Source organism: Apodemus sylvaticus, chromosome 8 (genome assembly GCF_947179515.1).
Source record: "Apodemus sylvaticus chromosome 8, mApoSyl1.1, whole genome shotgun sequence".
NCBI classification, from domain to species: Eukaryota; Metazoa; Chordata; class Mammalia; order Rodentia; family Muridae; genus Apodemus; species Apodemus sylvaticus.
This window is the reverse complement of record NC_067479.1, coordinates 84,361,068-84,385,001: the sequence shown is the minus strand read 5'-3', so window position 1 is coordinate 84,385,001 and position 23,934 is coordinate 84,361,068. Positions and strand designations below refer to the sequence as shown.

The 23,934-nt window shown below is 44.3% G+C and overlaps 2 protein-coding genes across 15 annotated transcripts in view; one reads left to right on the top strand and one right to left on the bottom strand.

Annotated features, from left to right (window-relative positions):
• Nucleotides 1-201: 201 nt before the first annotated feature.
• On the top strand, nucleotides 202-4,209 carry Dnajc9 (DnaJ heat shock protein family (Hsp40) member C9). Its single transcript, XM_052189817.1, has 5 exons — nucleotides 202-473; nucleotides 637-777; nucleotides 866-1,120; nucleotides 3,147-3,233; nucleotides 3,596-4,209. The coding sequence occupies exons 1-5, from the start codon at nucleotides 294-296 to the stop codon at nucleotides 3,707-3,709; spliced, it is 777 nt and encodes a 258-aa protein (XP_052045777.1). The 5' UTR covers nucleotides 202-293; the 3' UTR covers nucleotides 3,710-4,209.
• The window catches only part of Fam149b1 (family with sequence similarity 149 member B1), a 38,105-nt gene continuing 18,066 nt past the window's right edge, over nucleotides 3,896-23,934 (bottom strand). For 4 of the 14 annotated variants that reach the window (XM_052189806.1, XM_052189802.1, XM_052189808.1 and 1 more), the window contains 6 exons: nucleotides 16,866-16,990; nucleotides 15,833-15,936; nucleotides 11,764-11,988; nucleotides 11,232-11,355; nucleotides 10,871-10,990; nucleotides 3,896-6,336 (listed from right to left, as the gene is read on the bottom strand). In XM_052189806.1, coding sequence (XP_052045766.1) covers nucleotides 6,136-6,336; nucleotides 10,871-10,990; nucleotides 11,232-11,355; nucleotides 11,764-11,988; nucleotides 15,833-15,936; nucleotides 16,866-16,990 — 899 coding nt within the window. In that variant the 3' untranslated portion in view covers nucleotides 3,896-6,135. Of the gene's footprint in view, nucleotides 6,337-7,968; nucleotides 8,042-10,870; nucleotides 10,991-11,231; nucleotides 11,356-11,763; nucleotides 11,989-15,832; nucleotides 15,937-16,865; nucleotides 16,991-22,446; nucleotides 22,623-23,107; nucleotides 23,877-23,934 lie in introns of those variants that run through there. The other 10 variants (XM_052189811.1, XM_052189816.1, XM_052189804.1 and 7 more) reach the window with 9 other exon arrangements.

Here is a 23,934-nt window from a genome sequence, read left to right as displayed (position 1 = left end):
CATGTGTCATTGAGCTTCTGTGCAGGGAACAGGGAGGAAGCGCAGTAGTGACGGGCAGGGGTTTGGGGGCGGGGGTTGGGGGGCGTGCCTCTGCTCCGGAAGACGCCACCACCGCATTTCACTTCGCGGGCGAGAGTGAGGCTGCTTTGCGGCTGCCGTAAAGCGCGGCTGGCCCCGCCCCCGGCGCGCCTCCTGTGACGCAGGCGCCCAGAGCTATTTGGGCGGGAAAAGACGGCGGGCGGAGCGGCTGTGGCTAGGGCTTCGCGCAGTTCGCGGGGCAGCCTCTTCCCGGCATGGGGCTGCTGGAGCTGTGCGAGCAGGTGTTTGGCACCGCCGACCTCTACCAGGTGCTGGGCGTGCGGCGCGAGGCTTCCGACGGCGAGGTCCGACGCGGCTACCACAAGGTGTCCCTGCAAGTGCACCCCGACCGAGTAGAGGAGGACCAGAAAGAGGACGCCACCCGCCGCTTCCAGGTTTGTGGGCCCGCGTTCGGACGGCTACCCGGACCTGTGCTCTCTCGGGGCCCCTGCTCCTAGGACAGCGCACTGCTGATCCTCGGCCTGGCATTTTCAAGCTTTTCTAGCTGCCCTGTTTCAGCGGGAGGTTCGGGGTGACTCTTGGATGCTCTGCTTGCAGATCTTGGGAAGAGTCTACGCGGTTCTGAGTGACAAGGAACAGAAAGCAGTGTACGATGAACAGGGGACAGTGGACGAAGACTCTGCTGGCCTCAACCAAGACCGGGACTGGGATGCATATTGGAGATTACTCTTTAAAAAGGTAAAGAGCTTTATTGGCTTTGACTAATTACCATCGTTCAGCCCACAAGAACAATTCGCGAAGTTAAAGCAATCTTCTTTGTTATTAGATATCGCTAGAGGATATTCAAGCTTTTGAAAAGACATACAAAGGTTCAGAAGAAGAACTAAACGATATTAAGCAAGCCTATCTGGACTTCAAGGGCGACATGGATCAGATCATGGAGTCTGTGCTTTGTGTACAATACACAGATGAACCCAGGATAAGAAACATCATTCAAAAAGCTATTGATGCCAAAGAGGTTCCATCCTACAATGCCTTCGTTAAGGAGTCTAAACAAAAGATGAATGCAAGGAAAAGAAGGGTAAGTAAATATTGTTCATAATACATCACAGCTGCTTCAAAAAAAGGGGTCTTTGTGTATTTACAACGATGGAAATAAAGACTACTGAACTGCTTGACCTGCAGCACTGACTGATCAACAAGACGATGAGGAAGAAAACCCTGCTTATTTTGGTTGTTGTGCTGAAAATGACTCCATTTTATGGATTGTTTGAAGTCACCCCAAAGTGATTCTGAAAACCTTTCCACACGAGGTGGTGTTTGTAGCTTTGCCATATGGAGCCTGGTTACAAGGCTGTGGGGCCTTGTGTGGTTAGAAAACAGGGAGAAGATGGCAGTGATTGTGTGTTGTTAAACGTGTAGAATGGCATTGTGGTGCTCCCAGTACTTGAGCACTGAGGAGGTTAATGGAGGATTGCCACTTTTGAGATTAGGCAGTGATGTGTGGATTGGTGCAGCATTGGTGGTCTAGTGTGTGGGAGGTTCCTAATTCTACAAAACTGCCCGGAAGAGGGGGAGAAAAAAAATCCTATAAATACATATAATTATTTTAAACACACACACACACACACACACACACACACGACAAGGGGGCTGGAGAGATGGCTCAGTGGGCATGCTCTGCTCTTTCAGAGACCCAAGTTCAGCTTCCAGGACCAAGGTTGGGTGGTGGCTCACAACAATCTGTAACTCCAGCTTCCAAAGATCTGACACCTCTGGTTTCCATGTAATCATTGGGTGGTCTCCTGTACCCACTCTGATGAACACAATTGCCTAGAATTTAGGATTGGGACTTGGAGTTCTTCATTCCTTCATCTCTGTTTAACCAGGGAGAGTGGGGGTGATAGCTGAGGAGTTGAAGGTGTAGCGAACATTTCTACTTGTGCTCTTTGGAAAAGTTACTCCAGACTGCTGTTAAAGCAACAGTTGCTTCGTCTTGGCTTCCAGGATTGGGGCTGTTGGGAGAGCTGGCAGTTTAAGATGATAGGCGTCTGGTGGGTACTTGAGTTGTCTTTTGTGTGGCTCTAGTGCATGGGCAAAGACCTGGAGCTTTTAGAACAAGAACATACAGAGAGAGAACTGATCTTAGTGTTTGGGGTGAGTTTAAGGGCCTGCTTTACAGAGAAAAGACTGCCACACCTGTTTCATAGCTGAGAGTCACGGCTGTTGCTTGTTAAACTGAACAACTGTATTAGATCAAGATTTTGGTTTGAGAAACTTAAAAGAGTTCGAGGGGAAATGACAGTTTGAAAGCTGTGTAAAGGAATCGAAGGATGCTGAATTTTAAGAGATGATAATAAAACTTGTTTTTGTTCTGGAATAAAAAAAAAATCCCAGTGCTGGCTGATGTTTGGAAAGTTTTACAATGAGTTAGGGCCTCACAGTTCTTGCTATTAGCTTTTGTGGTATTTTGGCACATTTTGTTAAATGAAGGCAGCTTTGAAATCGGGTAAAGAAAGGCCAAGACTGAATTTGCTAATGATTTTTCTGACTACTCAGAAAACATTTTAAATTTGTGTTTTATTTGCATGTGTTTGCACCTGCATTTGTGAGTGCATGAGCGAGGGTGCCCACAGAGCTGTTGATTCCCTGGAGCTAGAGTGACAGACAACCTGGTGTGGGTGCTGGGCATGTCCTCTGGAAGAGCAAGAAGTGCTGCTAACACTGGGCAGCTATCCAGCTCCAGAGAAAGCGTTTAAATCATTGCAGCGCACTAGGCTGCCACCAGTGCTGTGTACAGAATGGTGTTTCAGATGAAGATCCTGAAGTGCCTGGCATCTCTTGAAGCTATTCCTGGCCAGGTGACCCTTTGGTTCATCTAGTAGGTTCTTTTGTGCTGTCATGGTTTGGGATGCTGAAGTACTTGTGCTCTCTTGGAAGTAGAATTGGGGATAAAATAGGACTTATTAGAATCAGACTGCTTGCCCTAAGCAATTCATAGAACTCCAGCTCTAGAAAGGGTCTTACCATTTTCTTTAAGGGGAAGAAAAATATGTATTTCTGTTATTTCTTGGTTGCCATGGAGTCTGATGAAAGCTTCTGTTCAGGCTCAGGAAGAGGCTAAAGAAGCAGAGTTGAGCCGAAAGGAGCTGGGGCTGGAAGAAGGAGTGGACAACCTGAAAGCACTCATCCAGGTAACCGTGGGGCTGGAAGAAGGGGTGGATAACCTAAGAGCACTCATCCAGGTAACCGTGGCAGGCCCCTCACAGGCCCCTCTCACGGTTAGTGTGTGTATACTCTTTGGAATGTATTTCAATTTTTTTTTTCTTTTAAGGTACAATTACACATAATTTATAGCATCTTTTTGGGTTTTGACAATGTACAATTCAGTGAATTCCCACCCCTGCCCCAAGTTGTACAGCTGTCATCACTACAGAAGAAGCCCATACCCATTTAGTCACTGGTGTGCTTTACCCCAACCCCTCCTAATGATGAAATACTTTGTCTCAGTGGATAGTGTTGCATTTTGAAAGCTGTATTTTAACTTCTCAAACAGAGCAGACAAAAGGATCGGCAAAAGGAAATGGACAATTTTCTGGCACAAATGGAAGCAAAATACTGCAAACCTTCCAAAGGAGGGAAAAGAACACTCAAGAAGGAAAAGAAATAATGGAGTTTTTCTCTTCATGGGCCCTTATATGTCGGAGGTATGGTGTAGACAAGGTGATGACAGCCGCTGAGAGAAGTTGTCTGTCCTGCCTAAGCCAAGCAGGCTTCATCAGCCCGATCTTAGTAGTTTCTAGAATTCACCTAACACTGTGTGAGGGCTTCATGTGAAAGATGTGCAGTGGTGATGGTTGGGAGGGGTGGGTTTGCTGGGTCTTATGCCCAAAAATCTATTTACAATATTGGTTTCTGTGGACTGCTTTTGCTGATGTGCATGCACTGAAGAGAGATACTCTATCTATGGAGAACACCCCCAGAGAACACTTGTGGAATAGCTTCTTCTAAATAAATGCCAGCGTGCTTTGGTCTTAATCCTACACAGATCTTTTCTTGTTCTACCATTGGATTTTGTTTTCTGTCCTTGCAGTAAGAGACATGGGCATTCATATTATTGCAAACTTTTTCATAAGATTGTATATGGCTAAATAAAGAAAAAATGACAAAGGTCTGGTGGTTTATTTAAATGACCCCATTGGTCTATGAACATAAAGTGGTTTTTGTTTTTATTTTGAGACAGGGTTTCTCTGTGTGGTCCCGGCTGTCCTGGAACTCACTCTGTAGACCAGGCTGGCCTCGAACTCAGAAATCTGCCTGCCTCTGCCTCACAAGTGCTGGGATCACAGGAGTGCACCACCACACCCGGCCTACATAAAGTGTTTTATTTAAAGGACTTAAGTAATCTAGTCAGCATTGCTGATTGCAGCAGACAGGCTGGCTTTGACACACATAGATGTCACAGTCCTGTCTTTGCAGGCAGGACACAGGATTAGGCATTTCACTGGTCTTGTCTGAACTTTTTATCTGCAAGAGTGAGAGCCAAACTCATTAAATTGCATGTATTAAGTTCAGCAGGATTTTTATGTATTTTGATCTGTTTTGTGTGGCTTCAGATGAGTCTTAGTGTGTAGCTCTAGCTAGCCTGTGATTTGCTATGTAGAACTATACTCGGGTTTTTTAAGGATGAATACTAACTAGCTTTGAGGGGACACACACACAAAGGGGTAAAGATAAGTGACCCGAGGGTTCTCTGAGTCATAGCTGCTCAGAAAGGCCACGCATGTAGATCTGTTAACAGTGCATTCATTGTACAGATTTGTGAGAAAGATTTTCATTTACATCTTGAGTTGATAACTATTCACTACAATATATTTGTAGTGACTGTTCAAGTCTTCATTTGTATCATGTATAAGCTTCTTCCCATTGAGCATTATAATTTAAGGTGGGCCATCACACATTTAGTTTGTGATCACAAGCACAATAGAACTATTTAATATATAACTCAGTGTGGGTTATTTGAAACATCTATTTCATGGCATAAGAACTTGGAATGATTTAAGTCACCTTTAGTGGACAACCATTTGAATTTAGGCACTCTGAAAATTAGTAATGTCAACGTGGTGTGTTAACTAAGGCAATAGTGGCATTTTAGTAAGACAAGCTCATGCCATAGTTAACACCATTGCTATGTTCCTGGTGGTGGAACTAGAGGAAGTTCTCTAGTTCCACTGCTCTTTGAATGGAGAACTGGCTCAGTGGTGAAGTGCTTACAAGCATGAAGACTTGAGTTTGGATCCCTACCACTGACAGACAAAGCAAAACAAACCTGTCTTGGTGCAAATGAGGATCTCCAAGTTCAGTGAGAGGTCCTATCTCAAAACATGAGATGGAGAAACAATTAGGAAGGGCTCCCAATGATTTGTGGCCCAAATGCATGCACACACTGCACAATCATGAGCACACAAAGACCCTGATGTCAAGCTGGCATGTAAGGCTGACCTAGGAAGGAAACATTAGTTTACACCAGTGTTGATACCTTTAGTTAGGTCTTCATTCTGCTTTGTAAAGAAAAAGCTTGGCTAGCAAGACTGTTCATCAGGTAAAGGCACCCACCTCCCAACCTCAACCCCAAGTCTGATGATCTTAGTTCAGCCTTGGGACTGACTCCTGAAAGTTCTCCTCTGACCACATGTGCATGTTCCTGCCATTCATCCATACAAAAATAAAATGTAATAACTTAAAGTTTAGGAATGACATTTATTTGATGAATATATCAGATTGTTGGCAGCACTTTCTCCTAAAAATATGTTAAAACTGAGTGCAGTTCTCCAGAAATTAATATAAGCAGAAATATTCTGAACCCAGTGATCTGAATCATTTGTGTATATGTAATCTCACTGAATTGTACAAGAATTGAACAGGTGATTGGTTACAGACTACATGAGCAGTGATTTGGGGTGGTTTTGCATTGTCAAGTCTTTGGGTACAATCTTTACTGCCCCATGGAAGAGGTTGATTAAAGCTGAAAGAAAAGAGTAACTGCACACAGAACAGTTACCCGTGCAGTCTTTGGCAGATACTCTGTAATATTTCTCAGACACTTGTACCAAGATAAGCTGCTGTTTGTAGGAGCTTTGCATCATCCGGTACCTGAAGGCTGGTGCATGAAAGCCTCCATGTGTTCCCAAGCCTGCTGCAACCCTGTAGGTTCTCACTTGCCCTGTGGTCACTGCCTGGTTCTAGAGATGGATCCACCTCTGCTCTGAGGTTTTGTAGACCCATGTGACTGAGGACCTGTTGGACACAGAATTGCACAGAATAATATTAGTAAATACTCTATATTTGGTAGTAAACATCACATGTCTCAGACTTTTACATAAATTAGTAGTTGGACTTTAAATCTGGAGATGATCTCGTAAGTACTGAGAAGTATATATTTTTCCAGGGCATTAAAAACTATGTTTAAATAGTTTACCCTATCGAGAAAACTCCTAGAGTCTGAGAAGTAAAAGGAGGCTGGATGTAGTGTCACATACTTTTAGTCTCAGCATTGGGGAGGCAGAGGCAGGAGAATCTGTTATTTCAAGGCCAGCCTGGTCTGCATAGTTGTTCCAGGGCTGTCAGGGCCGAATAGTTGAGACTTGTCTCAAAACAAAACCAAAACGGTAGCCTAGTTTTGCTTGAGAGCCTACTCATTAAACACTAAGATGCACATTTCAACACATCTTACTCAAAGTATAGCTGAATACAGTATCTAGACTGGAGGCTTAAAAAAAAGATTGATGCTAGTGATGGCATATGCCTTTAATCCTAACACTCAGGAGGCAGAGGCTGGTGGGTCTCTGTGAGTTTGAGGTCAGCCAGCCTGGTCCACAGAGTGAGTTCCAGGATAGCCATTACTACACAGAGAAACCCTATCTTGAAAATCAAAAAGGAAAAAAGAAAGATTTACTTATGTTTATGTGTGTATGCCTGCGAGTGTATGCCACACGTGTACAGGTCCACTTATGTTTATGTGTGTGTGTGCCTGCGAGTGTATGCCACATGTGTACAGGTCCACTTATATTTGTGTGTGTGCCTGCGAGTGTATGCCACACGTGTACAGGTCCACTTATGTTTATGTGTGTGTGTGCCTGCGAGTGTATGCCACACATGCACAGGTTCACTTATGTTTATGTGTGTGTGTGCCTGCGAGTGTATGCCACACATGTACAGGTTCACTTATATTTATGTGTGTGCCTGTGAGTGTATGCCATACGTGTACAGGTCCACTTATGTTTATGTGTGTGTGTGTGTGCCTGCGAGTGTATGCCACACGTGTACAGGTCCACTTATGTTTATGTGTGTGTGCCTGCGAGTGTATGCCACACGTGTACAGGCACCTACAGGGGCCAGAAACGAGAGTCTGAGCTCTTGGAACTGGACTTACAGGTGGATGTGAGTTGTCTGACATGGATGCTAGAACCTTAGACTCTCTGAAAGGATAACAAGTACTCTTAAAACCACTGAGCCATTTTTTTTCTTTCTGGTCCCCCAAATATGTTTGTTAAAAACAAACAGTATTTATTTACCTTAAAGATCAATGTACTTGGTATTAAAAAAAAAAAAAAAGGGCAGTGGTGGCACATGCCTTTAATCCCAGCACTTGGGAGGCAGAGGCAGGCAGATTTCTGAGTTCGAGGCCAGCCTGGTCTACAGAGTGAGTTCTAGGACAGCCAGGGCTACCCAGAGAAACCCAGTCTCAAGGTGGGGAGGGGAGCCAAATCAGGAACTTTTTTGGCTTTGAGCAGTTGGCCTTTCTTATACACATCTGGATGCTAAGATGATTTACCTGGATGGGGGACAACTAAGTCTAGAAAAGCCTGCAGGAAAGGAAGATATGTAGGAATAAAGAAGATAAAAGCAAGAACTGCAGCCCATCTGTACCTGCAGACCCCCTGCCAGGTCGGCCCTGATGAGGATACTCAGATGCACATGAACTTCGGTACTGTGTGTCTGGCTAAAAGAAAAGAAAAGGCATCTTAGGATGTAGCTTCTCTCAAAAGATATTTGTTTGAGGCTTACAGAGTATATTAGTTCCTATTCTGCTGCTCTGATAAAACACCATGAGCAAGGCGACTAAAAGAAGGAATGGTTCTTCAAGGCAGAGAAGCAGAAAGCATGGTGGCAGGAACAGCTGAGAATCCACATCCTCAACTGCAAGCAGGAAGCAGAGAGATCTATCTAGCAACTGGTGGGAGTCTCTAGACTCTCACACACCCTCAACTGATAAACTTCCTCCACGCAGGCCATACTTCAACTGTCCAAACAGCGTTACTGACTAGGGACCAAGTACTCAAATGCTCTAGACTATGGAGAACATCTCACTCAAACCACCACACAGAGGAAAACCTTGATGTTAACAATGAAAAATTCATCTGCCAACCTGTATTAAAATCCAAGTAGAGTATTCCAAACTAGATGATCACAAAGTGATTTGCTAACTTGTAGGAACTGCATGTTCTACAACTGTATTACTTCATCTTTAAGAAAATCTTAGTATTTACAAATCCATATGGTATAATGTTGCGATTAGATACAAAAAGATACTTTATTTTGCCTCTACTGTGCTGGGATTGCAGGTTTGCAACACTATAGCTGGCCAAAAGAATGCCATCTGATGTTACAGCGTGCTATTTAAATAGAATCAACACTGTTTTGAGGGGAAAGTACCTAGAGATTCCATGCTCTGTTTTCAGAATGGCAGCATTGTAGCTCATGTACCCAACCTGACCCTTGAACCATTTAACAGTGGTGGGAGTTTGTATTTGTATGTTGCACAGGGCTTCCATAACAAATGACCACAATGTGGGCAGCCAAAACAGCAGAAAGGTGAGGGATTAGCAGATTACTTTAAGGGCCACATGGTAGAGATTGCAATGACTTAATGTGGCTGTTGAAAAAGTAAAAAGTAGAAGTAGCCACAGACAAATGAGCTTGATGACTCTGCTTCAATAAAGCTGTATTTACAAAAACAGGCAGTGGCCCTTGCAGAGCTCATGGAGTAAAGTTTATTGATTCCTCGTCTAGACAAAAGCACCAAGGAACAGGTTCTAGTCAACAGCTTCAGGCCTCAGGCTCCGCACTCACACTTTAGTTATATTGAGCTGCTACTTAATCTTTATGATAGGGAATAGGGAAAATAATGCTAAGGCAGGCACTTTTTACTGTTATAAAATAAACTTACTTTAAGAGACTCTGAAGTGCTTTCATATGTTCAGTTTTATTCCTAAGGCAACTAAAATTAAACTTTGAAAGGAAAGAACATATAGAACATAAACATTGCTTAACAAATGTTCTGAATCTACTTATGAAACCAGAACCTGGGAACAGTGGTTCCCAGTGAACCTATGAATCAGAACTTCATTTCTCTTTTGGTCTTTTCTGTGGCTTTCCTCTTAACTCAAGCCTCATGAATTTCTGAGTTGAATAGTGAGTGCCCTTCAAAACTCACAACATCCTGGAACTTGTGAATGTGACTATTTTTGGAAAACCATTTCTTTGCATGAGTAATCAGGTTAAGGTGAAATATAGTTTTAGAGTGCACTATAAATTCAATGGCTATTCTCCTTTAATTTTTATTTTATTGTAATAGGCATTTTGACTGCATGTATCACCAGGAAGTTATAGACATTGTGAGCTGCCTTGTGGGTGCTGAGAATTGAAAGGCAATGCTTTTAATCATTGAGCTAGCTCTCTAACCCCACCTGTTTTTTTAAATTAATTTTTCTTTGTGTCTGTGAGCAGTGTGAGTGTGCACCCACACGTGTGTACATGACAGGTGTGTACATGACCTTAGGTGTGGTTCTCAGGAGCTGCACACCTTGTTATGGCAACAGGGCTTATCTCTAGGCCAGGCTGCACACCTGCCCTGCCCAAGCATTGCAGGCAACCACGGGAGCTTTAGAGAGGGAGGAAGGGTCCTCTAAAGCTCGCAGAGAGCCCCCAGTTTCTGTAACTGTAAGAGTGAGACATGGCTGTTGTTTTGACTGCCCACGCTGTGGTCATTTGTTATGGGAGCCCTGGGAAATATACAAATACAAACTCCCACCACTATTAATAGATGGTTCAAGGTCAAGTTGGGTACATGAGCTACAAGTGTCACCATTCTTAAAACTGGTGCAGGCCACAGAGTCCCTGGTTAAGCTCAGTGTGAGCCCAGTCCTTTCTCTATGCTTGGCAAGCCCTTGAGCCACTAAGCAGATGAGGTAGGAACCGTGGACTGACCTACAGGTGTGCTAGGTCTCATGGCCCTGTCCTCAGGAGTCTTTCAAGTACTTCTTTAAAAGGGCTAATAAGTGGACAGTAGCTGAGGACGCAAGTGTCAGCATTTAACACAGCCATCAGGAAGAGGGTCAACTCAGCTCACACTCCAGGTCCTCCGGGTGACCCCACTTTACGGTGAGGGGAAGACAGCCGCCAGGTGAGCAGATGTGCAGCGGATCTTGCTGTGTGCTTATGTTCACAGTATGTTGTTGAGATTTTTATTTTATAAGTAGGGCATTTTACCACCAAAAGAATAAGGCAGGGCACCACTTAGGATTTTTAAGAAGATACACCTAGAATGGTATTTTATCATTAGAACATCCAACTATTTTTCTTAAGAGTTAATCAAGCCACTAGATAAATCCTAAATTTGCCAAACATAATTACCCCGCCTCACTTCTTTCTCCAACTATCAAAGACAAATAGGAGCTTGAGGCAGAAGGATTAGGAGTTCAAGGCCAGCATGGGCTATCTGAGACACTGTGTTAACCCTTCCAAAACAGATAAATAGGAAGCACTTTACCAAAAATGACTGAGTTGTGTTGGGTCTAGAGAAGACAGGCAAAAGGAGCCTCTCTTGGGGCTGCTGATTAGGCTCGTCCACCACTGCACTTCGGGCTCGGCTGGAGTCACCGTGGGATTTCTGCAGAGGAGACCAAAGTCACAGAAACAGCTGTGTCCTGTGAGCCACACCTGTCCCACATTAACCCTGCCCCGTGTCAGCAGCTGAGGCACCCATTCCTACGCAGCTCCCACTTCACTGTTATGGCCTAGAACCCAGTGCTTTTTGTCAGGGAAGAGTGTGATTCAAGGTTAATCCTACAGAACTACTACTGCTGGTGGGAGCTCAGAGTAAGCCCAGGAAGGTGGTGTGAAAGGCTTACAGTTGGCCGCTGTGGCCCCAAGGCGCTCAGGTGTTCTACTTCAGCTGTTCCAATAGGTGGCAGCAGATTGTTCCGACCCAAGGTCATTGGTGAGGGAGAAGAGAGTGTGTCTGCTGTCACAGGACTGAAGATCCCAGCAGCAAGGCCGATATGTGAAATCAAAGTTGTAACAACACAAAGTGATGAGAAACTCGGTAAACCAAACCCTCAATTCAGTGTGCTCAGGAGGCGGGAAGCCACCTAGATTTTCAGAATAGGGGTAGCAAAGAGGGTTTTTTTCTTTTCTCTCTTAAATTTCACAAATATAACTCTTCAGCTGAATCAATAGAATGATCTCATCCAGCTTTGTATTTCACTAAAACTTAAATAAAACTTTGAGTTGGATTAAACCTACAGACAATGCACTGTGTGACTACGTAGTCATTAGTTCTGGGCATAGCCTCAGTCTTCTACTGAAGCCTGTTCTATGATGCGTCTCACAATTATTGTTACTAACTTTACCAGTTTCAGAGAGTTTGCGTTTGAAACCTACACCCGGGGTCCTCTGAGGATTTCTTCTGCAGGCCATGGAGTTCCAGCGCGTGAGTGGCTTGTGCTGATCGGATGAAGGGTACGTGGTGGGGGATTGCGCCTCCTGGCAGACTGCGTTGTATATGACAAAGATGCCGTACTAAGGTCCATGGCTCGGTTTGGCCAGTTTCGGTTTGAAAGGACGGAACTGGACCCAGGCCTCATAAGTAGCTTGTCATCAAGATCTCTAGTGGCCAAATCAGAAACCCACAATGAAAATCACTACATAAAAGAGGACAGGGCTCAGGGTAAAGAGCTTGAACCTGAGACATTCAGGGAAGAAAAGGGCAACTGGCTTCCAGAAGGTTATCTAAGATTCAGACAGGAGAGGCTGTTTTTAAGATGGGGGGCTTGTTAAATAGCCTAGGCCAGGCTGTACTTTAAGATCCTCCTGCTTGGCCTTTCAAATGTGTACTTGACAATGGCCTGTTTCAGCTCTAATGGAGACTTGGGAAAGCACCCACGATCCACACAGTCCTTGTTCAGATATAGGAACAGCAAGGCTGACAGGCACTCAGTGCTTCCCACTCAGGGCCCTACAAGATTTGAAGCACCTTTTTGAGCTGACAAAATGTCTTCAGGGTTAGATACTCGGTGTGGCTCTCATTTTGATATTGAAATAGTTAAGTTGCGGGGGATCCAAAACCCTCCTCTGAGCTCTCTGGACACTGCACATATGTGGTACATGTACATATGTGGAAACAAACCATTCATACATACGAATAAACCTCTAAAGTGCTGGCTAATTGGAAGCTAATGACAGTTCAGTCTGGAGCCTTGAAGCTGGGAACAAGCACAAGGCCCCAGCCACATGCTGCCCAACAGGAGCAGTGGGTCCTGTAGGAAGACCAGAGAGCTCTCCAAGTCCCAGGCCTGGTATTTGGGCATTCTCCTTTCTAAATCCTCCAACCACAAGGCACTGGGTACAAGTCAGGCCTTGTATGCAGTCCACGCTCTCTATGCTTTGATTAAAGAGGTGTGCATGGGCTTTAGCTGCTCCCCATCAATGTCCCATTCTGTCTCCTCCTCTCCTGTCTGTCTGTGGGTTCAACTGCCATCTCTTACTAGGTGACCTTTAAGTCAGTTGTTGAATCTGGTCTCTTCCACATTCTCCCTAGGTGGCCCATTACTCAAAACAGAACCCGAAAGAAACTCATTTCCCATAAAGCAAATGTCCCGAGCTCGGAATCCCTGTTTTTTACTTTGATTCCTGTTGCTACATTACCTCCTATTCTCCATCATTTGTCTTCCTTTGAATGGTGGGGATCAAATACTTGAAAGAAAGTGTCTGGCTGAGCTCCACTGCAGTCCTGCTCACTCATTCCTCGGCCTACACTAGTGCGGACTGCAGACCCCACAGCTCGTGTCTGAGTTCTGGTGTGGATTCCTTACTCTCAGTTCCTTCTGACTGTGGAGTATGCCTCAGCCCCCTAATATATGGTCCCCAGATGAAGCTAGCTTTGTTTAAGACTGTTGGATGGTGCCAGTACTTATGGCAGTTTCTCTAAAACACACACCTGTTTTGGCATCTTTTTGCTTCTAGGTAGTGTCTTGAGAAATATGACTATATGTCTTCAAAAATGACCTATGCAAAATACAGATAGTGCCTTTCTGCAATAATAAACCCAACCCAGAGGCAACCTAGTGAACACAACATACATAAATTATGATGCCAAATTACAGTGGTCATGTATGACACAATGTGACATTCACAGCCATCCACAATCTGATCACATTTATTAATTTCATAAATTCTTTCCCACTAATTTTACCATGGCCTATATAAATCCTACAATATTGTCAATGATCTTTGATTGGAAGTACTGAAGTTCTAAAAAATTACGTTTTTATGGGCCAGATGTGTTGGTGCATGCCTTTAATCCTAGACCTCAGGAGGCAGAAGCAGGTAGATGTGAGCTGAAGCCAGCCTAGTCTATATAGAGAGTTCCAGGACAGCCAGGGCTACATAGAGAACAGTCTGTGTGTGGGCATGCACATGTCAGTGTGTGTGGGCATGCACATGTCACTGTGTGTGGGCATGCACATGTGAGTGTGTGGGCATGCACATGTCAGTATGTGTGGGCATGCACATGTCAGTGTGTGTGGGCATGCACATGTGAGTGTGTGAGCATGCACATGTCAGTATGTGTGGGCATGTACATGTGAGTGTGTGTGGGCATGTACATGTCAGTGTGTGTGGGCATGCACATGTCAGTGTGTGTAGGCACGCACATGTCACTGTGTGTGGGCATGCACATGTCAGTGTGTGTGGGCATGCACATGTCACTGTGTGTGGGCATGCACATGTGAGTGTGTGGGCATGCACATGTGAGTATATGGGCATGCACATGTCAGTGTGTGTGGGCATGCACATGTCAGTGTGTGTGGGCATGCATATGTGAGTGTGTGTGGGCATGCACATGTCACTGTGTGTGGGCATGCACATGTCAGTGTGTGTGGGCATGCACATGTGAGTGTGTGTGGGCATGCACATGTGAGTGTGTGTGGGCATGCACATGTCACTGTGTGTGGGCATGCACATGTCAGTGTGTGTGGGCATGCACATGTCAGTGTGTGTGGGCATGCACATGTCAGTGTGTGTGGGCATGCACATGTCAGTATGTGTGGGCATGCACATGTCAGTGTGTGTGGGCATGCACATGTGAGTGTGTGGGCATGCACATGTCAGTATGTGTGGGCATGTACATGTGAGTGTGTGTGGGCATGTACATGTCAGTGTGTGTGGGCATGCACATGTCAGTGTGTGTAGGCACGCACATGTCACTGTGTGTGGGCATGTACATGTCAGTGTGTGTGGGCATGCACATGTCAGTGTGTGTGGGCATGCACATGTCACTGTGTGTGGGCATGCACATGTGAGTGTGTGGGCATGCACATGTGAGTATATGGGCATGCACATGTCAGTGTGTGTGGGCATGCACATGTCAGTGTGTGTGGGCATGCATATGTGAGTGTGTGTGGGCATGCACATGTCACTGTGTGTGGGCATGCACATGTGAGTGTGTGTGGGCATGCACATGTGAGTGTGTGTGGGCATGCACATGTCACTGTGTGTGGGCATGCACATGTGAGTGTGTGTGGGCATGCACATGTGAGTGTGTGTGGGCATGCACATGTCACTGTGTGTGGGCATGCACATGTCAGTGTGTGTGGGCATGCACATGTGAGTGTGTGGGCATGCACATGTGAGTGTGTGGGCATGCACATGTGAGTGTGTGGGCATGCACATGTCAGTGTGTGTGGGCATGCACATGTGAGTGTGTGGGCATGCACATGTGAGTGTGTGGGCATGCACATGTCAGTGTGTGTGGGCATGCACATGTCAGTGTGTGGGCATGCACATGTGAGTGTGTGGGCATGCACATGTGAGTGTGTGGGCATGCACATGTCAGTGTGTGGGCATGCACATGTGAGTGTGTGGGCATGCACATGTGAGTGTGTGGGCATGCACATGTCAGTGTGTGTGGGCATGCACATGTGAGTGTGTGTGGGGTCAGAGGACACCTTGGAAAGCCAGTTCTTCCTTCCATCATGGTCCCCAGAACCAGACTCGGGTTGTCAGGCTTGGTAGTGTGTCTTCACTAAGCAAGCCCTCTGCCAGAAAACAGTGAAGTTCTAACATCTTACACTTCTAAACCAAAATGGTCTGCTTCTTCCTAAGTATTTAATAATTCCCATCTCCAACGCTCTTCACATGTCATTCTTCCTACCTAGAACAGCGGTGACCATCTAAATCCCTAGACAGACTCATCATAGTCTTTTCTTATGGGACTACACAGCACTCCATCTGGGCAGCTCTCACCTGACTCTCAGCCACACCAGGCTGTGTGTGGCCAGGTCTAGGGTATCCTTCCCAGTTACCAGCTCCTAGGCACAGAGACCTTGCCCCTTAAATGTTTTCCTCCCTGGACGTGTCTGGTACTGGGCGCAGAGGTGACTGCTGCTGCTTCCCCTTTCCTCAGCATCTACTTAAGCTCTAGAGTGTACTCCAACGTGGGCGGGCGTCTTACAGCAGCTTATCCATCAGGGAGAGGTTCCTCGGCTGTAGAGGCAGTCCATGAATCAAGAGGCCATTCACGTTTGCCTGATGCCCACTTGCTTGACAGAAACTCATCTATGTCAAAAGCAGACATTGGTTGGTGAAGACACCTGCTCGATTTGCTGTTTGCAAAGTTAGTGTTTCCACTTAGGTATCCATTCCCCCCACCTTGTGCCTTAACTTTTAGAACAGTTGGCCATAGCCCCCAAGAGCACTGTCAAGAGACCATGGTTCTTTGTTGTTGTTCTAGATTTCTAAGTGATAGCTCATCAGTACAGATGGAAGCACTCGGTGGCCATTCTCGGGGAGAGAGGAACATTATTATTACAAGTGAAAAGAAAATCTGAATAGTAAAATCACAAGCAAAATTTGGAACAACAGAAAAAAATAAGTGCAAAGTAATGATCTTTTTTATTAGTACATGTCCTGAACTCTGCAGACTTAGCTTTAACTAGCCTGGAGCGCTGGTTCCATTCACTGTTTTTCCTGAGTTTTCTTTATTTCTTTTTCTTTCTTTTTTCTTTTTGGTCGGTTGGTTGGTTGGGCTTTTTTGCCTTTTTATTTTTAAATTTTTATGACAGTGTCTCTCTGTGTCACACAGGCTGGCTTTGAAGTGATGGGCTCAAGTACTTCCTGTGCCAGCCACCTGCACAGCCAAAGTACAGGTGCATGCCTCCCATGTTCTAGTAATAACCTAAATTCCACAGGCTTTATAGGGGTTAATCATAGTTGTTCAAATGTGGCCTTTAACCATCTCTTTTGTCTTAAATTTTTTTTCCTTCCTCTTTCAAGAACTAGCAGTAATCACTTCTAATCCCAGCACTTGAGAAACTGAGGCAGGGGGATTGTGAGTTCAAGGCTGGGCTACACAGTGAAACCTTCTCTCAAAATAAGTATGTTGTTATGAAATTTCTTGCTAAAAATAATGCAACCAAGGCAAACACCCAAGCAAGTTTCCTCTGCAAGAACAGTGCTGGATTCTCACAATCCGCTCTGGGGCTTACCGGATTTGAGGTGATTGACAGCACTTTAGACTGCGGCACTCGAGGTAAGACCAAAGGATGCTGTTCATTCAGCACATAGGGACTTCCCGAATCCAGTCTGGTAATTTCAACGTTACTCTCATCATCTGAGCAAAGGAACAGGATCTATTATCCATAGGTTTCTTCTGATGTAAAGTACTGAGAGAAAAATCTCCCTGACAGCTAGTAGTCTCAAGAAAGGCTTCACTTACACCTGCAGCTCAGTTGCATATACCTGTATAGTTATATCCCTCAAGCTCAGAGTGCGGTTTAAAGTGGTTTCCATGCTGACAATGGCTGATGATACCAAGCAGAAGGGTAAACAGAGATCTATGACAACCTTTGCAATGTTTTACATCAGTGCTGCCCAATGTGGTGACTATAAGAGGCAATACCATGGGACTCTTAAAATGCTGATAACTCGAGAACCTTGAGATCATTCCTTAATCCTGACCTCAGGTCCCATAGACAATGCCAATGAGACCAGAGAGCATTAAAAATCATGTTTTCTATAAGGATAGCAAGTGCTCTGAAAAAAAGAAGTGCAACTGCACTATCAGCTCTGGAAAGACGTCCAACATCAGGACAGACCCCAGATGTACATCAAAAATCGTCTCGTAAACAAACAAACCAAAAACCCCAAACAAAACAAAAAACACCCTGAATAAATGAGTAAGTGCAAACTATAAAAAGCAATTTCTTTCTTTTTCTTTTTTTTTGTTTTTTTTGTTTATTTGTTTGTTTGTTTGTTTTGTCTTGTTTTGGATTTGGTTTTTTCGAGACAGGGTTTCTCTGTGTAGCCCTGGCTGTGCTGGAACTCACTCTGTAGACCAGGCTGGCCTCAAACTCACAAATCCACCTGCCTCTGCCTCCCAGAGTGCTGGGATTACAGGCGTGCGCCACCACCGCCTGGCTAAAAAGCAATTTCTTAAAAGAACACAATAAATCTACAAAACCCTCTAAAGTGTGATCAGAGGGTTAAAGACACAGAAAACTAGAAGGGAAATGTGGGGCTGCAGATATAGCTCCAGAGTGCACTGCCTGCTGCTCTCTAAGAGGACCCAGAGTGTGGTTCCCAGCACACGCGTTAGGCAGCTACAACCACCTGAAACCACAGCTCTAGGGGTTGCAATAACCTCCTGGGCTCTCCAGCACCAGCACACACGTGTGTATGCACAATCATTCATGTGTACACACAAACACATACACAAATAAAAGTAAATTTAAAAAAGGGACAATCTTAAGTAAAAGGATTTTTCTGTATGCAAATTATATCTTAGTTTTAAAACATACACAGAAATCTCTTTATACACAAACAAAACAACTAAAGCTTGGAGAACAAGACTGACGACTGAGCATAGGAACTTGTGTCCGAGCAGTGGGACTACAGACTCACCATCACTTTAGATAACTGTTGTCTACTCAACAGTGACAAACCCACCATCTTGGTAAGTGTACTTTACATATGTAAAGAAATGTGTAAGGATGTTCACAGCATTAATGTCATAGCTGCCAAATTACATTGGATTATTTTTAAAAACAAACTGGTATTCAAAATTTTTTTGGTTCAGCTGGGGTGGTAGTAGTGCAAGTCCCAGCACTTGGGAGGCAGAGACAGGCAGATCTCTGTGAGTTCAAGGCCAGTCTGGTCTACAGACTGAATTCCAGGAAAGCCAGGGCTACACAGAGAACCCTGTCTTGAAAAACCAAAACAAGAATTGTTTCTGCATTACATTTGTTTGTGTGTATGTGTGCATGTGCCATGGTGCTCCTATGGAGGTCCTATCAGAGGACAACTTGACAGCCTGCTTGCTCCTTTCCCCAAGTGGGTCCTGGGGAATCACTCAGGTCGTCAGGCTTGGCAGCAAGCTCCTTTACCCTCAGAGCCGCACCACCATAAACTGGGGTTTTTGAACTTTTCAACATTAAGTATAATTAAAAGTGAACTTGAGGACAAATCATGTTTCTGAGTGAAATCAATATAACTCTTGTAGTCTTCACTACCACTAAATCATTTCCATTATCATCATTGGCTCACTATCTAAGCCAGAGATGGTACGTCCTTTCATAAACAATTAGCAGTGAAGCTTGTTTCCCCATTAGCAAATTAGGGTCCAAATTATGGCAATAATTTAAAGCTAAGTATTTCCTTCCCGCTTTAGCAACTTGATTGAGAACAGTAACAAACACAAGCTGCGAGGCCTCTGAGAGCTCTAGTTAGTTCTGTGCAGTTCTAGCATGCGCATTGGGTGAGCATGGCAGAGTATTAAGTTCTATGTACAGGCAAATGCTGGCGCTCCAGAGAGAAACTGAGGCCCTTTGTATACATCTGCATTTGTGGGAGATAAGAACACTGGTTATGGGCTGGAGAGATGGCTCAGTGGTTAAGAGCACTGGCTGCTCTTCCAGAGGACCTGGGTTCAATTCCTAGCACCCACATGGCAGCTCACACCTGTCTGTAACTCCAGTTCCCGGGGATCTGACACCCTCACACAGACATACATGCAGGCAAAAAACTAATGCACATAAAAAATACTGATTGTATTACTCAGTTTTATATACTTTTGGCTTACAGAAAAACGTAAAGCCTAACAAGCTAAACTTCAGGCTAGTTTTTTTTTTTGTCAACACAATTTAGAGTCATCTGGAAAGAGGGAACTCAACTAAGGGACTGCTTCCACATGACTGGTTTATGGACATGTCTCTGCAGCATTTCTTCCTTCCTTTCTTTTTTTTTTTTTTTTTTTTTTTATTAATGATTGATGTGGGTGGGCCTAGCCCATAGTGGGTGGTGCTATCCCTGGACAAGTCATTCTGGAGTGTATAAGAAAGTAGGTTCAGACTGCTAGATGGCTCACAATTGTCTCTAACTCCATTTTCCTGGCCTCTACAGGTACTGCATGCAAATGGTGCAGACATGCATGCAGGCAAATACTTGTACACATAAAAATAAAATAAAAATAATCTTAAAGCCAGGCGGTAGTGGCGCACACCTGTAATCCCAGCACTCTGGGAGGCAGAGGCAGGCGGATTTCTGAGTTCGAGGCCAGCCTGGTCTACAGAGTGAGTTCCAGGACAGCCGGGGCTACACAGAGAAACCCTGTCTCGGAAAAAAAAAAAAAAAAAAAAAAAAAAGGAAAGAAAGGTTGAACAAGCTATGGTGAACAAGGCAGCAAACATTCCACCATGGCCTTTGCTTCAGTTCCTACCTTGTTTTCCCTGGTGATCGACTAAGATCAGGACAAATTCCACCCTTTCTTCCCCAGGTTGCCTTTGGTCATGGTGTTTATCACAGCAACAAAAGCAAACTAGAAGCTTTCTTCCTTATATGCCAGGAGAAGTTACTCTACTGGTTTGTTCCAGTGCCAGTTTGCTCTCATGCAAAGAACCACTTGGTCTATGTGGGAGATCTGGATGCATGGGTTATCTCTGCACCAGGTACACGAGTGTTCATTACAGGCTGTCCCCAGCTTCCTTCAGTCTGGAGGGCAGCGCAGAGCAGCCATGAGAATGGATAACTGTCCTGGAAAGGGGTTTGTCTGGCTGTGTGACAAAAGTTCACTCGCTTTCAGGGCCTTTAAGTCAACTCACTGAATTTAGATTTTTAGAAACGGGGTTTTATGTAGCCTGGCCTGATTTTCAATTCCTCATCCTCCTTCCTCCGCCAAAGTGCTAAGGTCTTGGTGTGTGCCACTACAAGCCTACCAACTGGTTCATTTTCCACTGGGCTTGTCTATGAGGGGGTGAGGAAGCGAGCATGAGCATGTGCTGTGGGCGTCACGTGCCCAGGCACGTGTGTAGACATGTGCTGTGGGCGTCACGTGCCCAGGCACGTGTGTAGACATGTGCAGAGGTCGGAGCAGCGTTACAGAGTCAGCTCTTTCTTAGCCCCTCATGAGACTGGGGGATTGGACAAAGGTCATCAGGCTTGCACACAAACATCTCTACCTGCTGAGCCCTCTCGCTGGCCCTGACCAGGTAATTCTAGGGTCTCGGAAGGGAATACACATAGACAACATCAAACACAGCAAAGGTTGGACAAGTGGAATTCACAATAGCTGAGAGAGTGTGCATTGACAAAGTCACATTAGAAAAATCTAGGGGGAGATGCCACTGATATTGGCATAGTTTACCACATGACCCACCGATTCTACCAATTCTATACATACACATACACATTCACAAAAAACATAAACTACCCAAATAACTGAGGGAAGGTTTCTTTTTTCTCTTTTCTTCTTCTTCTTCTTCTTTTTTTTTTTTTTTTTTTTTTTTTTTTTTTTTTTTTTTTTGAGACAAGGTCTCTCTTTGTATCCCTAGTTTGCCTTGAATTCACAGAGATCCTCCTATCTCTGCCTCCCAACTACTGAGAAGTAAAGGTGTGTACTTCTATACCTGGTTTAGGGGAATGGTTTCTTTTTGTTTGTTCATTTTTTGGGGGTGGGGGGCCGGGTTTCTCTGTGTAGCCCTGGCTATCCTGGAACTCACTCTGTAGACCAGGCTGCTTTTGATCTTCTGCCTCCCAAGTGGTGGGATTAAAGGAGTGTGTCACCACTCTTAGCTTTGGGAAGTGCTGGGTTCTATGTAGTTAAGCTGGCCTGAAACTCCTGATCCCCCTCCTTTGACTCTATGCTGGGGTCATATGCATACACCATCATACCTGGCTTATTCTTACATAAATCTAAAACAGAATTAATCTGTGGTATTGGAAGTCAAGAGGGACTTCTGGAGTGTTGGCAGCATTCTATTCTCAATTTGGATGCTGTTCATTCAGGAATATTTACTTTAAAATTATTTTATTTGTATGCAGTATTTGGTATTGAACTCCAGAACCTTGCACATGCTAGGAAAGTGCTCTATCACTGAGCTTCATCCCTACCTCGAAGGTATTCCATTTGAGGCTGGAGAGATGGCTCAGCAATTAAGAGTACTTGTGGCCAATTAAGAATACTTGTACCAGGGTTACCTAGTAAATTTGAGTCCAATTTACATTGTCTCAAAAAAAAATTTGCTAAACTTTTGCCTCTAGACAAGATATAACAGTGACAGAATTTACTTACTTACTTGCTTAAAACAGCTAATAAAGCCATAAGACATTGGCTTTCATACAGTAGACAATGGATAATAATACAATAAATCCTGGAAATACAAACAAATGAAATATAGTCTACAATTGCCTAAGATGGTTTCCAAGATCAAAAACTCAAAAGACTGGAAAATACAACTCACAGTGAAGACGGTATCAGAAGCAAGACCATAGGCAGTAATAGGTTTCAAGTTCCTCTACATCCCCACTTTTGTCAGGGTCTCACTACATAGCCCAGGTTGGTCTTGAACTCAGCGTCCTTCTACTTCAGCCTTTGAGTACTGGCAATACAGGCATGTGATAAGACCTACTGTTTCAAATCATGAGATGGAGGCATGGAAGTATAAAAATCATGCAGGGCAACTTTGGGCTCATATTGGTGAAATACAGTGAGTAAAGTCAATAGCACACTTAAAGCACAGCTAAGCCTGATGAACAAGAAGGCACAGTGTGCAGTGTCACAAAGAAAACAGGGGGAAAAGAAATTAGAAACAAGGATGGGGTTTATTAAAAATAATAAATTTATTAATACAGATTTGAGTATAGGCATTAGGGGGAGAGGGGAGAGACAGAGGCTATTACAGCAGACAGACACAACAAAAGCGCAGTGGTACACACACCCAGGGCCGCGTGAGCTTCTCGGAGAGGATGGCCTAAAAAAAAGGTTTTTAAAGTCTAAGTTATTTGAGGGTTCTGTAATCAGACAGATCCACTTCTGAGTGACCTAAGTCATGGCAGATGATTAGAAAAAGGAAAAACATAAAGAAATAAGAGCTGAAAACTTCAATGAAAGCTTCCTGGATCTATAGAAACAGGAAATCCAGCCACTTCCACTGAGAAGAAACAGGAAGAAAACTACATCAAAGTACATCATCAAACTTCTTGAAACCAGCAATAAGGAGAAAATATTGCAAGTGGCCAGAGGCTGGGTGTGGTGATGTATGCCCTCAGTCCCAAGTCTTGGGAGATATATAAGGACAAGATGACATCAGGTTTCTTGTTAAAGTAATGCAAAGCAAAAGACCATAGATCTTTAAGTACTAGGAGGTAAACTGTTGATAGACTAGAGAACATTTAAATACAAAAAGAATAACTAGCAGATCTGTGCACAAATAACATTAAAGAACACTTTTCAGACTAGTCTTTTAAATATTTTATTAATTTTTTATTTTGTATGTTTGAGTGTTTGTCTATATGTAAATGTTTACCACATGCATGCGGTACACAGGGAGGCCAGAAGAGGGTCTAAGATCCTCTAGAATGGAGTTAGAGATGATGTGAACCACCTACCATGTGGGTGCTAAAATCTGAACTCTGCAAGAGCAGCAAATACTCTTAACCATTGAGCCTCCTCTCCAGCCCCAGAATAGAAGTTGTGTGTGTGTGTGTGTGTGTGTGTGTTTTAAAGCAAGTGTTCTGTAACGAGGTAAGACTCACAGGTAACTTTAAAATCTATGGCAGTTTTCCCAGCACTCTGTGCTGTGCTGCCATCACCACTGTGTCATTTAGAAAACTCCCATCATTCCAAGGCCCTGCTTCCATTCCCTGCAACTTGGTGTTTTCACTTTTGTCTGCTCTGAATGTTTTAAACAATGCATTAATAATATATATGACTTTCTGTGTCTGTCTCATTTCAGTTAGTGTATTTTCAAGGCTCACCCATGTTGTAATAATGGTTGGGTACTTAATTCCTTTTTATGGATGAATAATGTTCTGCTGTGTGTTGTATTGTCTGTCAGGGCTGCTTTAACAAAATAACAGGCTGTGTGGCATACACAATAGACACTTATTTTCTCACAGTTCTGGGGTCCAAGATCAAGATGCCATCAGGGCTGGGCTCTCTTAAGGCTTCTCTTTCTGGCTTGTAGATGGCCACCTGCTTGCTGTGTTCTCATTCGGCCTCTTCTCTGTGCATGTGTGGAAAGAGAAAGAGATCTCTAGTGTCTCTTCATCTTCTTATAAGGA